Source organism: Taurulus bubalis (assembly GCF_910589615.1).
Source record: "Taurulus bubalis genome assembly, chromosome: 2".
Lineage (NCBI taxonomy): Eukaryota > Metazoa > Chordata > Actinopteri > Perciformes > Cottidae > Taurulus > Taurulus bubalis.
In genome coordinates this window covers 10,580,182-10,596,524 of record NC_136590.1, presented here as the reverse complement: position 1 = coordinate 10,596,524, position 16,343 = coordinate 10,580,182, and the positions used below count along the sequence as shown (strand labels likewise).

General features: G+C 40.0%; 1 protein-coding gene across 3 annotated transcripts; it reads left to right on the top strand.

The window, feature by feature from the left end:
- Positions 1-7,994: 7,994 nt before the first annotated feature.
- On the top strand, positions 7,995-16,243 carry aldh18a1 (aldehyde dehydrogenase 18 family, member A1; the record flags this gene model as incomplete). Of its 3 annotated transcripts, none has more annotated exons than XM_079214397.1 (15): positions 8,010-8,129; positions 8,818-8,922; positions 9,047-9,199; positions 9,943-10,033; positions 10,364-10,488; positions 10,988-11,132; positions 11,408-11,481; positions 11,709-11,808; positions 12,248-12,453; positions 12,652-12,789; positions 12,957-13,152; positions 13,357-13,478; positions 13,615-13,801; positions 15,659-15,754; positions 15,934-16,243. In XM_079214397.1, the coding sequence occupies 15 exons, from the start codon at positions 8,010-8,012 to the stop codon at positions 16,128-16,130; spliced, it is 2,055 nt and encodes a 684-aa protein (XP_079070523.1). In that variant the 3' UTR covers positions 16,131-16,243. The 3 variants fall into 3 exon arrangements, with proteins under 3 accessions (XP_079070524.1, XP_079070523.1, XP_079070522.1); XM_079214396.1 differs by having other exon boundaries at positions 9,047-9,205; XM_079214398.1 differs by lacking the exon at positions 8,818-8,922 and having other exon boundaries at positions 7,995-8,129; positions 9,047-9,205.
- Positions 16,244-16,343: the final 100 nt, after the last annotated feature.

Here is a 16,343-nt window from a genome sequence, read left to right as displayed (position 1 = left end):
AAACAGATTTGTCTCGATTTCCATGTCGCCATTTTACCTCGATGATGTTTGAACAGAGCGGCGGAGAGATGGGGAATAGTGAGTAGCAAGGGAAAGGAAAAGTCTCTCATGTTGACAGGCGATTGTAGATGTTTACAAAAGTAGAAGTTGTTGTACGGCACAAAGAGAAGCTGTTAATATATTGAGTAATAATACATAACAAAATATAAAAGGTTTCATTTCGTCCACATTAAATTGCCAAAGAAATTGAAAAAAAAAGAAACTGTTACACGATGTTCTTTGGATTTAAAATGTTTTCAATATATTCGGAATTATTTCTTGGTGTAACTTCATATATGGATTTTGGAGACAAATTGAAGATCAGGTTTAAAGGGTATTTAAATACACAACCGGAAAATATTCAAGAAATTAAGGAGTCCTTTACCTGTTCATGCAGAGACAATTAAATTGGCAGATGGAGAGTAGCTATAATATTCAGTAACTGCCCATTATTATTACTGATATCATTCGGGATCGGATGCCTGTTGTCTGCTTTCCAACATTGACCTCCACAGAATGAGGAAAGGCTTATATTTGGGTCAGTTTTCCAACATAAAAATACCTTTCATGTGATGAAGTTTAAAAAGGCTTATTGTTGAATCACAGAACTTTATGAAAATGAACTGGTGGTTTACATTTAAGATTCATGTCAAACTTGACAGTGTTACTTCAGCTATTCAAATACTTTTCGTGAATCACAATACAAGCAGTTTCTAATTATGCAAATTAAGAATGTCAGCAAACTTATCTCACTTCACTGTAGATGTTCAGTGTGGTTATTTTGCACCAGGGAATGGGACAAATCTTATTTATTGCTCAATTGAAATAACTTTGTGTATATTTTAAAACCACTATCCACAACAGCCAGCTGACTAAACAGAGCTGAGCTTCAACCCCTGATTGAATTAATTTGCTGTCTATTCCCAGCGTATCCCAAAGCAACAGCTGAACTAATCTATGCCATGTTGTAATCAACTGTATTCTCCCCAGGAGTCTCTTAACACCTCGCTTATCCCTGGCAGCTGTACCAGAATCCCAAGTGCACACGGCCCAAAAACATGACCTCCATCAGACAAAACTAATACAGTGTCATCGGGACACAGGGTATTCTGGATTTGGAATTCTGCAAAGTGATCTAAAATCATGATATTTGGAGACTACAATTAGAGTCAGACTAAGTAAAAGTTAAGTTGTCAAGATCTTTCTTTCCAGGAGAATGTGAACGCAAAGCATAATAAATTCCATTTGGCATTGATGGTTTGGAAGGAAATATGATTATAAAAGCTTCTAAATGTTCCCATTCAAATACAAGGAAGCAATAAAACACATATAAAAATACAGAGCCTCAATTTTATTTATGTTCAGATTAACAGAAAAGTGATCAATTAGAATCCACATGAAATACATGCAAGTTATATTTTTGCCTCAGTCTTCTCCACAAGTGTCCACATTTTTATACAAATCTATTTTGACAGATATAATAAAGATACAACTTTCATACAAAAACTACAGCCTGAAAGTACCAACAACATATCCCACTGTGAGCATTAATCAAAAATGTTTCATGCTAATGATTAAATGTCTCTTTGACATTTACAATTTCATCATAACAAAAAATTCAAATAGATATATTTGTATATGTCATGCTTTTAGCCAGACAAGTTAAATTCTAATTGGAATTAATTACAAACACATCACTAATCTATCACTAATTAATTCCGCTGGAAAAAAAATGGTACAATAGAATATTTTGGATTTGTTGAAATATTGAATATGTTTATCAAGTACAAACATTTCAGCCCAGGAATCTTAGCAACTTTGCCCTCTTTGACTTCCTCTCACTCATCTCTGACGCTCTTTGCTCTTGTTGTCGCACAACATTCTTCCTTCTGTTTATGAACCACAACAGAGGGGTCGGCGATAGACTGATGGGGTCGTCTGGTCAAGTGTGTTTTTGGATGTGGGTAATTCTTGTTGATGGCACCCGAGAGGAATCTCTGGAGGAGCCTCCGGGCCTCCCAGTGTTTTCCTGAGCGCTCTGCCTCCATCAGCGTACTAAGAGGGTCAGAAGCACACACACACACACACACACACACACAACTGTACTAGTTTCTCAGCATGTTAGTTAAGTGTCATCACAAAATAATTCCATGTAAATGTGTGGCTCTTTCACTGACCTGTGGTGATGCTGTGGTACGAGGGCGAGGCTGTGCCAGTGAGCCACGTAGCTCTGGCCCGTCTGCCAGTCTTCCTCCAGGACGCTACACTCCAGTTCAGCTGAACCCGCACCACCCACACTGCACATCACTGCTGCCTCCACCAACCTCACCGACCACCAATCCTGTCTGGGTTGGATCAGTCTGAATAATTGAGGTCAGAAAATGCTCAGATTAAGTGTACAGAGTGCTGCCGGTAATCATCTGTGGGCAGCATTAAAGTACCTCTTTAACTAATGTGACTGTGAGGACTTTCTAGGACAATGTTGCATTTGAAGTTCTTATCACATTCAGTCTTCCATAGTTGTATTTAACACCTTGTCCTAATAATTTTCATGATTGACAGGCCTTATTAAAAAATGACTGAGAATAGAAAATGATGGACTGTACTGCTATGTGTTACCATAAACATATCACCCAGATCATATGTGTCAAATGCTGCCAGGTTAGTTTTTAGACACATTTGTCCACAAATACATTTCTCCATGTCATTTGCTTTCATCCTGATTTTGCCATAATCATCCCCTTTTTGACAGATTTCCTCCTCTGTTCTTGTGCTTTGTGCTATAAAGAAATCTCCTTTTCCGCCTTAAGAAATCCAACTGATTCTCTGTGAAATGTTGTCCATTTGCACAATATGAAATCTAGTCTAGAGGCTATATTATCTTGCTGACATTATCATTGATTTATTGTAACCGTACAATGTTTTTATATCATTAAATTGATTGATTAAAATGTAATGTTATCAAAGGGGAGATGCTAAAAAAAAATTATAAAAAAGGATACACTCTTTTGAAAAATACAGTAATTAAAAATAATTAGTACAATTTTGAAAAATGGAGAGTAAAACGGCAATGCAACTTACTTTTTACTCTGATCCTTTCTTCTAACAAACCTTCCTTCTCGCTCACTCTTTATGTTGCTATTGTTTCGTTTGCTTCTAGCAATCTATCCCCTTGAAGTTTCCTATGTCAGAACTTTTCCACAGATAAATGTTGATCCTCAATGGAAACAGTTCAGCTTCTCTGATCTGCTTTTCTTCAGTGGATATCTGGTCAGCTTGACTATGTGGGTTGAGTATTAGAGGGGTTATATAGTCGTGTATCTGCAGCTATTTTAGACTGGCTCTTCTACCACAGAGACATGCTGATATTAGAAACAATCAGCCCGTTTTCATTCCCCGGGAGTCAAATATCAAAGCTTTGTCCCACCCCGCGGTGTCACAGGGCACCCTTTAGCGTATGCATGAGACTCACTTTGCTCTCAAGTAACTACAACGTCAACCCATCCGAGTCCATTATTCGACACCCTGAGAAAAAGCTCCAGGAGTGTGATGACGTAGTACAAAGACAGAAGAAAAGAGTTTTGCATTCACAATGTTAACTATGTGTTTATTGTGACTGTGTGCTGGGCTACCCAGTGTGTTAGAAAGTGATTCCAAGGGGTCTGACAATAGAGATAATGAGGCCAAATGAATGAAGCACACACACACTCCAACACAACAGAACCAACACATATCTATGACTGCAATAAGTCCTTCAAAGAAACCTCAACACAGTAGAGTTTAAACTGTGCACTTTAACGGGTTATTACATTCACTTTCAAGTCTTAAGCAAACTATCTCCTTTTGGAAATCCTCCTGTTATCCCATTATTGAACTGCTTGAAGACTTCTCTGCTTTAAATACTTCCAAACACCTCAAACCTGTGTTCTCATTACCATTGTAATTGCCTTTCAGTCATTTTAAGAAGTGCATGTTGTATGTCCAGAATAGCAGAATACAATTACAGACAATCAAACCAACAAAATGATAAACATACTGGAAGGCAGTTGTTCACACCTATTGGCCAGATCATCAATCTATTCGAAAAAGGTTTATGTAAGGGTTACTTTCAAAGTGATATTGTGTTGCAATCCACAATGTTATGGTGAGATTAAAGCTCAGTATTAGTTAGTTTGTTAGAATATGATTCCTTTCTGATAAAACATCACTGTCTTCTGTGAATGTTGTATGAATTTTGTTCATAGGTAAGTTGTTGTGGTACAAAATTGATAATATGTTTGTTTCAGTAGGACAAATGTGTACTTGTACCGATTCAAAGTGATCAAAAGGAACAAACCTGCGATAAGTTAAAAGGTTGTGCAGACACACACACACACACACACACACACACACACACACACACACACACAATCGTATAGTTAGTGAATTACTGGAGCCAGGAGTATAGTAGGGGTCAGTTCCTTCCTCTGAGTCGGATGGAAAGATAAAAGAGCGAAGGGGAGGAGGAACACAGAAGGACAGATAAAGGGCAAGAGCGGACAACAGAGAGAAGAACAGGACATATATAATGGAATAACACACATTTAGCCAGAGCTACAGGAGCCAATTTAGTTATCTAAGGTCCTAGAGGCAGTGGGAGTCCGACAGTGTCAGTCAAATCTGCTCTGGCTTACTTTTAATTTTGTCACAGCATGATGGTGCAGGTACAGAACACTTTCATCTCTACTGCAGCACTGTGATTTCTCTACCACATGGTGTGAATTAAATGTGCACAAGTTAATGAAAGAACTAATTAGGACAGCTGGTCCCACTTTGTCCTCCATTAGTTTCAGATTGATGAACTGAAAATAACTAGAAACTAAGAGAGAATCTTTTTTTAATTTTAAACTTTGGTAGCCATGTATATTGATACATACTGTAAACTATGGAGTTATTTGTGTAAAAGCAATGTAAATGTGTTATTGTTTTCGATCTATCTTTAAAATACCTTGAGAAATCGGTTTTATGGATATTACATTTCTGTTTTTTGTTTCCATAGTACATTACATCCCTGGTAGCTTGGTTTAGGTGTTAAATAGTCCTCAATTTTCTTTCAAAATCCTTATGTGTAGTTGTTGTTAATGTTTTACAGAATACATATGTGTTATTTGATAGAACCATAGACTGTATATAAGAAGGTTAAAACCACACATCTTGATAAAAAGTTGTTAGAGAGATATAGCGCTTTATTTTGAAATGTGTTCCACTTCCGTTTGTCTTCCGCATTTCGCCGGCCGGCCTGACACGTCACATCCTGCCACTTCACCGCCACTTCACGAGGCTTTTCTGTGTTTAAACAACTTGAAACGCAACATTTTTTTGTCAACGTCAATGCGACCACGAGTGATAAGTGAATCTTTGGCCTTGTAGCTAACTGTAGCGGGGAAACAAGTCACAGACGCGGTGGCAACGGGTGCTGCAAACGGCGGTGGCGGTTTCATCAGCAGCTCTTCTCTCAGGGGAGGAGTCGTTCACACGTGAAGTCCACCTCTGTTGAAGCATTTCCGTTATAAATGATGGAATAACGGGTCCACGAAGATGAGAACAGCTCAATAGAAGACGTTGCTCAGGAGCAAGGGCAGGTACACAGCCTACACAGGACAAGCGACTTCAGGAGGTTAAGTAAGAGCAGACGCTGCTCGACAGCAGGGCAATTATATTGTGACTACATTAAGTTACAAGGCATCACGTTGATGCTGCCTTTTAGACATAACTCTCACCTCTAATTTCTCGAATGTGTTTGATGCTTATATGTTATATGTCTCTCTCTGTATGTCTTAGTGACAGTGAAGTCATTAAACTGGCCATGCTGCTGCAAAGGTTGGCCCTGTGTTCAAGGATCCACCTGGATTACCAGAGACACGTATGCCTCACCAGAGCCCTGACCCAAGGCAAGTCATGCTGCAGTACACGTTGTGCTACAGGTTATCCCACGTTAACATTGTGTTTATATATATATATATATATATATATATATATATATATATATATATATATATATATACACTCATTTTACAGACCCAATAATTCATTGATGTATTGAAAATGAATCAACTGATCAATAATACAAATATTGTTAGTTATCAAGCAGAAATACCAAACATTTACTTTCCTCTGCTTTATATTCCTTTAAACTAATACATTTAAGTTTGGACTGTTGCTCCGATAAAATAATGAATTGTTTTATGTCTTCATGATTTATTGAAGAAATAACAGACATTAATTGATAATGTAAATAATTATGTTTTAATACGCTCTTGCTTACTAATTGGAAAGCATCTTTTTGGTTTTCTACTGAACGTGGACAAACAAGTTCATGATTGTGTCCATATCAACAGAGTCAATATAGTGTCTACAGGCAGATGAGAGAACTTTGACGAGGATGTTGTGCTTGCAGGGACCAACTCTAGACAGAACAAGATGCCACAGGCCTGTGTGTGTGTGTGTCTGTGTGTCTGTGTGTCTGTGTGTGTCTGTGTGTGTCTGTGTGTGTCGCTCTCTGTCTGTCTGTCGCTCTCTGTCGCTCTCTGTCCCTCTGTCTCTTTTTGTCTGTCTCTATTTCTTTCTGTGTCGCTCTCTGTCTGTCTCTCTCTGTCTGTCTCTCTCTGTCTGTCTCTATTTCTTTCTGTCTCTCTCTCTCTCTCTCTCCCCCTCTCTCCCTGTCTCTCTCTCCCCCTGTCTCTCTCTCTCTGTATTTCTCTCTCTCACTCACATGCGCTTCATTGCCTCAGAGAGATGTGTAATGTCAGCACAGGCTTTTCTGCTTCCCCTGCTGATGTGGCAGTTTGAAGGCAGTGGTTATCTGTTTCCCTGGTTACAGATACATCTAGTGGAGTGCTTTACTCTGTTTTTCTCATTATCAATGAAAACCAGCGTAACATGCTTGTTTGCACATTTATGTAATGATGGCAGTGTTTTGTGTGAAAAGGTTTATGTCTATAAATTAATAGGATATATGAATTGAAGGTGTCGCCTTCATCTGTGCATTGATTTTATTCTTCTCACGATTTTGCTTTTGAATTTCATTTCCAGTAGATTGTTGTTAATACATGGATCTCCTAAATTAGTTTCCTATGTAAGTATGATTAAAGCTGAGGTTGAACAGAACCTTTCAAGAATGATTAATGACTCCCAATAGAATAGTTTGCCTCCTCAATGGCTGGTGCGTCTTTTTCTATTCAGGCATCATTTCATTGTTCTTCTAGGTGATAAAACACTCTCTCCCACAAGTGATGTAAAAATAATATCTTCGTCCTCTGCACCTCCACACAGCTGCCCTGAGGAGAGCCCACGGCAGCTCCTTTGCACACCGCGGTGAACTGCGTCAGGCCAAGAGGATCGTTGTCAAGCTCGGCAGTGCTGTGGTCACACGTGGAGATGAATGTGGCCTGGCACTGGGGAGGCTGGCCTCCATTGTGGAGCAGGTTAAGAGGCCAAATATTAGCAAAATATATACTTGAATATAGAAAATTATTGATGGGAAAGTAACTCTGTCATGAATACAAGGTACATTTACTTTTGTTGTCATTTATTTAAATACAATTGACCTTGTTATTAATGCTGTGAACCTGTTTATGTTGTAGAAAGGCGTGTTTGTGAAAAGTCAGACACATAGAATTTATATCGTAAATGTAACTTTTCTTGCTCTGAGCACACAACGTGTAATTCCATTCACTCTATTGTAATTGGGTTGAGGCAGAAATCTGAGGCACAATTAAAGGAATACATAACATCATGACTAGTTACCACGAGGGATAAGAGAGAACGGGTTTTTTTGGTCATTTGGTTGGGCAAACCTTTTCAAGCTGAATCTTCAGTGAGTCTGTACAGATGAAAAAGAAAAAGAAACTGTAGCCCCAGCTGTGGTGTGTGATTCCTAATTGTCGCGTATCGTTGTCCAGGTGGCCAAGCTGCAGAATCAAGGCAGAGAGATGATGATTGTCACCAGTGGAGCGGTGGCCTTTGGCAAGCAAAGATTAAGACATGAGATCCTGCTGTCCCAGAGTGTCCGACAGGCGCTGCACTCGGGACACAATCAGCTGAAAGACATGGTGAGAGGAGAGAAGCTGAATGTGTTGAGGCTTAAGTAATGTTAAAGTGTAAATCAACACTGAGTCAGATAAATAAGATAGCACTCTTGCTGCTCTCTGTTGGCTTTCTTTCAATTATGGAATTAGAGATTACCTAAATTATTTGGCATTTTGTTGCCGTAGTAAATCACATAAAATAACAACGCCAAATGTTTTTTTTTCTTGAATACAGTACCGGTGACAACTCTCCAATAAAATGCAATACAGTACAAAAGCCTGCAATAAATACATCCTTTGTGAAGTTAAATGTTTAGCGTTTCTTTAGACTAATTGGTATTGATCCACCTCTCGATAAGTAATTCATGTTAAGGTGCCATTCAATTGCTGGCCCTGCAATATAAGGTGTTCTGATGTTTTTGTCAGACAGTTAATTTGACAAAACGTATCATACTTTTTTTCTAATAATTAGCATGTCAGACATTAAAACCTCCATCTGACAGGCCAGTTTTAAGATTAAAAGCAGTTGTTCTCTTTTACTCTGTGACACTTTATTTCCTGTGACACTTCTGTGGATACAGTTCATTTTTATTAATTCTGAACCTGTAGAACACCTGCGCTATTATGGCGTAGTTTCATTGAGGTATGTTTCTGGTTGAAGCTGCTTACTAAGAGAATCAATGTAACTACGTTTTACTGCATTTCTGTTCAGTCTTTGCCAGTGCTGGAGGCCCGGGCCTGTGCTGCGGCGGGACAAAGTGGCCTGATGGCCCTGTATGAGGCCATGTTCACCCAATACAGCACTTGCACTGCACAGGTACTTTTTAACCTCGTAGGAAAATAATCCCTTTTAAAATGCTGAAGATGTCTATGTATTATGCAGAGTGACATCTTTTAATTGGTCTCTCTCGCTCAATGCTCTTTGATAATTCTGCCGCCAGGTTCTGGTGACAAATCTGGATTTCCATGATGACCAAAAGAGGCAGAATCTAAACAGCACACTGCAGGAGCTGCTGCGTATGAACATCGTACCAATCATCAACACCAATGACGCTGTGGTGCCGCCGCCGGAGCCCAACAGCGACCTGCAGGGGGTAAATGTGGGTAAAGACAGCATGGGGTGACGGTGGCAGCGGGGATGCTGAAGTGGTTGGTAGAGACAGTGCTCATAAAGTGTAGACAGTCGCTGTTCATTAGCGGCAGTATTCTCTTTCAACCATTCACACGCTGAAACCCCTCTGCCACCCTGCCACCTGAATCACCTCATCAGCTCTGCCTTCAACCATTAAGGCATGTGCATGCAGGGAGGGCATGATGGCAGTGCATGCGTCACTGGGGAGGAGGTGCTGTCAGAAGGGACGGGACTAACTTCTGTACGTAGACTCATCCTTTATCTGTCCTCCTGCAGAAATAACTAGCATTACATGCCTCTTTCTCATTACACAGATAAAATAGATGCCTTCTGGCAAAAACCAACGATATTATGAACATCTAAAAAGGGTTTGCAAATAATATTGGGCCACGTCAATTTACGTGCTATACATTATTATCTGGTAAACTTACATGGACTTAATGCAGCTTTATTTCTGAGGTATTCAATGAATCATCCAGAAAAAATTGCCCTGACATGAAAAGATTGAATTTTTGGTTGCTGATAATTTTACTTTTTCACTGTCACAATACCATAAATGTGACCTGCTGGTCCAGCATAGTGATAAAGACTTTGCACAGTACATATGTATTTTTGGCTCTAGCCCTCAAGAAATGGCTCAGATGGGTAAATTGCAGATGTTTCTGTCTTCAGGAGCTTACATCAGCATTTCTTTTGTTTCTCTAGGTGATCAGCATTAAGGACAACGACAGTCTAGCGGCGCGGCTAGCTGTGGAGATGGAGGCTGACCTCCTCATTGCGCTGTCTGACGTGGAAGGTATGTCCGTTACCACAACAACAGTCTGGGTCAGCTGTTAGGTAATAACACCATCTGTCCACGCTCTTCACCAGGGGGGGGGGGGGGGGGGGGGAAAACACCCCTTTCTGGGTCAAATGAGGTGTGTGTGTCTGAGCTAGGGTCCATTCAGTTGAGTAGATTTAGAAGGTTAACTGAGAACCATCAGTTTTATCAAATCTATTAATGTGTCAATTAAATGATGAATCTAGTATAGATGTGAGTATATTTTACAAAAGTTCTAGGTTTAGGTTGTGTATTTTAGACCCATGTGTGAGCAAATACGTTGTGTAAGCACTGTTGATTGCTTAGGACTGTACAACAGCCCCCCTGGAACAGATGACGCCAAGTTCATTGACATCTTCTACCCTGGAGACCAGCAGTCCATCATCTATGGTACAAAATCCAGAGTGGGAATTGGAGGCATGGAGGCCAAGGTATGTTGAAAGCACTCAATAATGAAAGTCACTTTGTTAAAAACTTTGTTTATTGACAATCAAGTAAATAAAAAGCCTCATCTTAGTGAAAAGTTTTTGTAAATTAGGGTTTTCTACTCATGCTTAGTGGAAAAACAACCTGTTAATGAGATATTTTGAATTATGGTATGTTATCAGTCAATATGCATCTTTTTGCACAATGACTACTTTAACTTTTGATATTTTACGGACATTTTGATTGGCTGTATTTCTATTTAAATATATATTGAATGCAGTAGTATTTTCACATTGTAGTACTGTTAGCTGGCACTGACAGTTGCCTGTGTTAAAAATTAAACAAGAAAAAAAACACGTAAATTATTTTCTGCTTTTTTTAATTAATGTATGTGGAGGGTAACATGGTTTTGACATTCATATTGGAATTGTAAGTCATTGTTTTAACAAGTAAAGACTTCACATAGAGACTTAAACATGTCTCTTTCTGTGTTTCTTTTTGCAGGTGAAGGCTGCCCTGTGGGCCCTGCAAGGTGGCACCTCAGTGGTCATTGCAAATGGCACCCACCCCAAAGTAACGGGGCATGTCATCACTGACATTGTGGAGGGAAAGAAAGTGGGAACCTTCTTCTCTGAGATCAAACCTGCAGGTGAGTTCACCTGGCTGCATGCTTTACATTTTGTCCACCTCTCTATAAACAACACAGTTCAACAGCATCACTATAGCCTCCAAATCATAAAGATCATCTAGTTGAGTCAACACCTCTATTACATAGTCGTTGTTGTTGAGCTACTGTTTTAACCTTTACTAAAGTATGATTTATTATAGGACTGTTGTTTTAGACTACATTAGATGTACCTAATAATAATCTGGCTACTGAGTGCACTTTGAGTGAAGTCTGTCCGGTCTCTGACCCTCAACCAGGCCCAACTGTGGAGTATCAGACGGAGATGGCACGCACATCTGGAAGAACCCTGGCATCGCTGCACCCAGACCAGGTGCCACATTGTTTTCAGAAAAAAAAGACTATTCTTGTGTTGAGTTAACTTAACATTAGTTTGATGATTTGAGTTTATTCGTATAAAGTTGTGTTTATGTTGTTCTAATTACCTATAATTTAAAAGTAGTTAAGAGTACCTTTTTATCAGATACAGAGAAACACTGACCTCTTGTGGATAGATGTTCTGTTTGCTCATCCTGCCTGTGTTTGGTTGACTGTTGTCAGAGGAGTGAGATCATCTGCCATCTTGCAGAGCTGTTGACTGACAAAAAGGAAGCGATTCTGACTGCCAACAAGATGGACTTGGACCTGGCTGTAAATGCAGGTAACACAGGTCCTCATTGAGTCAGTGTGCCAGGTGTGCAGAGGATGAAGCAGTGTTGTACCTTAGAGTCCATAATATATATTAAGTATGTGGCATTGAGCTAATAATTCCTTTGCAAAGGGAAATATACCCCAAGGTATTGTTGGGCCTTACTTAGAAATTTAAGCTCATGTATACATGTACCCGTCTTTATAAAAAGATGAATCTCTGGCAAGAAAGAATCCAATCTAATAATTAATCATGATATTGCAAAATAAACTTACTGAAGACATCATTTTCTAAATAATTCCAAATGGGCAGTTGAGCGCATATCTCCACCGGAGGGCGACTCTGTCACTTTCTCTCTCTATGGTTTGCCCTCAGTTAGTGAGAGCCCATATCACATAATTGCAAAGTGCAACCTTGCTCTCCCTCCTTTCTACAGGCCATTTGCCACCAGCCATGCTAAAGCGCCTGAGTCTGTCACCAGCCAAACTTAGCAGCCTGGCCATAGGTCTGCGCCAGATTGCTGTGGCCGCCCAGGACAGTGTGGGTCGTGTGCTGCGCAGGACCAGGGTGGCTCACAACCTGGAGCTGGAGCAGATAACTGTGCCTATTGGAGTTCTTCTGGTCATCTTTGAGGCCCGACCTGACTGCCTGCCACAGGTATGCAGGCAAACAGATCTGGCAATTTGACTTTGTACCTGCAAATGCAAACAACATAGATAAATGCATAAAATGTCACACCAAGAACACTTGTTTGTAAATGTATACATTCCAACACGTCTCTTGATTCTTCTTTTTTTGCAGGACGCTTGAAATGACTGCAGCAATATCACAAACCCTGTGTGTTTTTACCTCCAGGTTTCAGCATTGGCCATAGCCAGTGGTAACGCCCTCCTGCTGAAGGGCGGCAAGGAGGCAGCCAACACCAACCGGGTCCTCCACCAGCTCACCCAGGAAGCCCTTTCCATGCACGGAGTCGGAGAGGCAGTGCAGCTGGTAAAATATGTTTCCTATGCATGTAGTACAAGGCAATGCAACCCTTACACATTTTACTGGACTGGGAGAACTCTGGATGACGATGCATCACCTCAATTAGAAATATGCCCAAGGAAGCTTGTACGGCATGTAGCGTTTGTAGTTGACAAACATGTATTTGTAACAAGGTGAGCACTCGCGAGGAGGTGGAGGACCTATGCCGGCTGGACAAGATGATCGACTTGATTATCCCTCGAGGTTCATCCCAGTTGGTTAGGAGCATTCAGCGGGCTGCGAAGGGCATCCCGGTGCTGGGTCACAGCGAGGGAATCTGCCACGTCTACGTTGATGGGGAAGCCAGCGCAGACAAAGTCATCAAAATTGGTCAGCATGTATAAATCTCCCTGATTACTTGTAGTGTAGAAGTAACTGTATTACTCAGTAGATATCTCCGCAACATAATGCATCAACGTCTTAACCTCTTTTCATTCTGTTCATGTTAGTTCATTTCTTAAATGTTGGCCAACACATTACACCTTTTAACCATACTAACTGTGAATATGGCAGTAATTGACTAACATGTTCCAGTCAGAGACTCCAAGTGCGACTACCCGGCTGCATGTAATGCCATGGAAAGCCTGTTGATTCACAGGGACGTCCTCAGGATGCCACTGTTTGACCAGATCATTGACATGTTGCGCACTGAACGGGTAAAGCACCTTACAATGACTTTACATCCAACATAAGATGAATGATGAAAAATGTATTAATAATAGTAATAGTAATTTGAATCTGTATTTTTCGGCAAGGACTCTCATTTGTCATTTTTCTGTGTGGTGTCACCAGGTGAAGATTCATGCAGGCCCTCGGTTTGCCTCCTACCTGACATTCAGCCCGTCAGAGGCAAAGTCCCTGCGGACAGAGTACGGTGACCTGGAGTGCTGCATTGAGGTGGTGGACAGCATGCAGGAGGCTGTGGAACACATCCACAAGTATGGCAGCTCCCACACCGACGTCATCATCACAGAAAATGGTACGTGGCCCAATGCGTTCATTGTAGTATTTTCTTAATGTGTCTCTATCAATTTGCATGACTCAAAAGTTGCAGTCTTGCATTGTTTTGGTCATGTTTTACCTCACCATGGTCTAAACAGTACTGTTTAGTCTCGGCCTATCTTGTCTTGATTTATTCCTCTTCATGAAGGTGTCTGATATTCATCAAGTTCTCCGTCTCACTCTCTTGATTCACCTTCCTCATTCATCTCAATTTCTGCCACAGGGACTAATGAGCAGTGACACTTTGTTGTCAAGATGAGTGCACAGCCTCCCTGTGTGACTCCAATGTAGGGGACAGAGCCCATTTGAAATGTAGAGCAGATGCTAAAACACAGGTTACAAGAGTCCTCCCTGTCATAACTTTGGGTCGTGTAACAGTTTCAATACATTTTTGTGTTTCAGTGAGCCGTCACGCTGCATCTTTCTAATTCATGTTGATTTAAACCTTTCTGTGCAGAGTCCAGAGAGAGAGAGAGAGAGATATGTATATATATATATATATATATATATATATATATATATATATATATATATATATATATATATATATATATATATATGTTATATATATATATATATATATATATATATATATATATATATATATATATATATATATATATATATATATATATATATATATATATATATATATATATATATATATATATATATATATATATATATATATGTTGTATATATATTATATATATATATGTTATATATATATTAATGCATGAGAAAAACTGGTGGAAATCCCTCATTAAAGGTTGATATATAAATATGCCGAATATTTCAAGTGTCTTTCGGCGATCAGATAAAAAGTGAGCAGTATAGGAAAAATTCAAGCAAAGCTGTGTTCCAAATCTCATAGTTTTTCTTTATATTTGTAGTACATACAGAAGCTGCCCTTACAAAGTACTAACTGTTGCATGCTTTGTCATAACATTGCACCTTGACCTTTGACCCTCCTGCTCATACGTCCTCTTGTCATCTATCATTGTGGCTTCTATCAATGAGCTGTCATCTGTCTCAGAGGATTGTGGGACAGAATAGCCAGGAAAAACCTGCATACTGCAAAAAAAACCTGCATGCAGCTAAACTTCATGGCATACTACTATTTGACACACTAAGTAATTTTCCGTCATACTAAACAATATGGGTAATAGAACACACCCAAAGTGTGCCGTTCTCATTTCTACATGGATTATTCTCACCTGCAGTGAATAATGTGCTGCTGCCATCTGGTGACCACAGAAGGTACCTCAGTGAATTAAAATGTACTCTGTTGTTTGCCTCAATGTCAGCTCGTGTCAAAGAAGAGGGATTAATACAAAGGATAGTTAAAATAGATAGAAAGACACAATAGATACACTGGATACAATTTGGACATATAGGTAGGTTTAATAGATATTAGAGACACACTGGATAAGAGATAGATAGATGATTAATCATATAAACTGTAGGTATATACATAAGTATAGACATATTCATTGGTCGATCAGAAGATATATCTCATCAAGAGAACCTGCAAAAATGTCAACCTGATTTGAGTCACTTCACGTGATTTTAAAGCTTTCCTAGCACTGGGTGTGTACTAAAATAACATCAGCAGAGGTATTTGTTGACGGCAATGGAAATCCCGTAATTATGTTATAAAATCCTCAGAACTGCAGTTTTAGGTTTTCCTTTTTGCCGTTTCTCGTATTCTGTAGCCGACACTTATGCATTATTTCAACTACATGTCTTTGGCATAATCGCAATAAATAGTTGTCCTTGTTCCAAGCGATGCAAAGTTGTGACGAATGGCACCAATAAGCTGCTTTTCTCTCAGAGGACACAGCTGAGCTGTTCCTGCAGATGCTGGACAGCGCCTGTGTTTTCTGGAACGCAAGCTCACGTTTCGCTGATGGCTACCGCTTCGGACTCGGTAAGTGTGGCGGTCTTATCACAGTAGCGTTTGTCTTTTGTTCCCTTTTTCCCCCCCTGTGAAATATTTTTCAACAGCCTACATATATGTACTCATTTGTTATTCACTCTCAAACAGCTGCAGACCCTCTTTCAAGGACACATGTGTTTGACATTCTCACTTGCTGTCTTTGTCTCTAGGAGCAGAGGTCGGCATTAGCACTGCACGGATCCATGCCCGAGGCCCCGTTGGGCTGGAGGGGCTGCTCACCACCAAGTGGGTCCTGAGAGGTGACGGGCATACAGCAGCTGACTTCTCTGAACAGGGTACCATGAAGTACCTCCATGAAAACATGCCCGTCGTGCAACCTCTTGCTGGGCAGAGGGACAGCAACTAGACCAGAGACTTTCACAACACGCACTTGGCCTTAACGTTCAGCAGCTCCCTCTGGGGTCTTGTTGCGGATCATGGCTGATGTCACTTCATTAAACTTCTAAAGCACACAGCACAGAGAGACATTTTTTACCACAAAGTTGTCCCTGTTTAGACTTCAGGCTGTCACTAAGAGTTTACAAATATAAAAAATTCTACCTCAGCTTATGATTCTTTT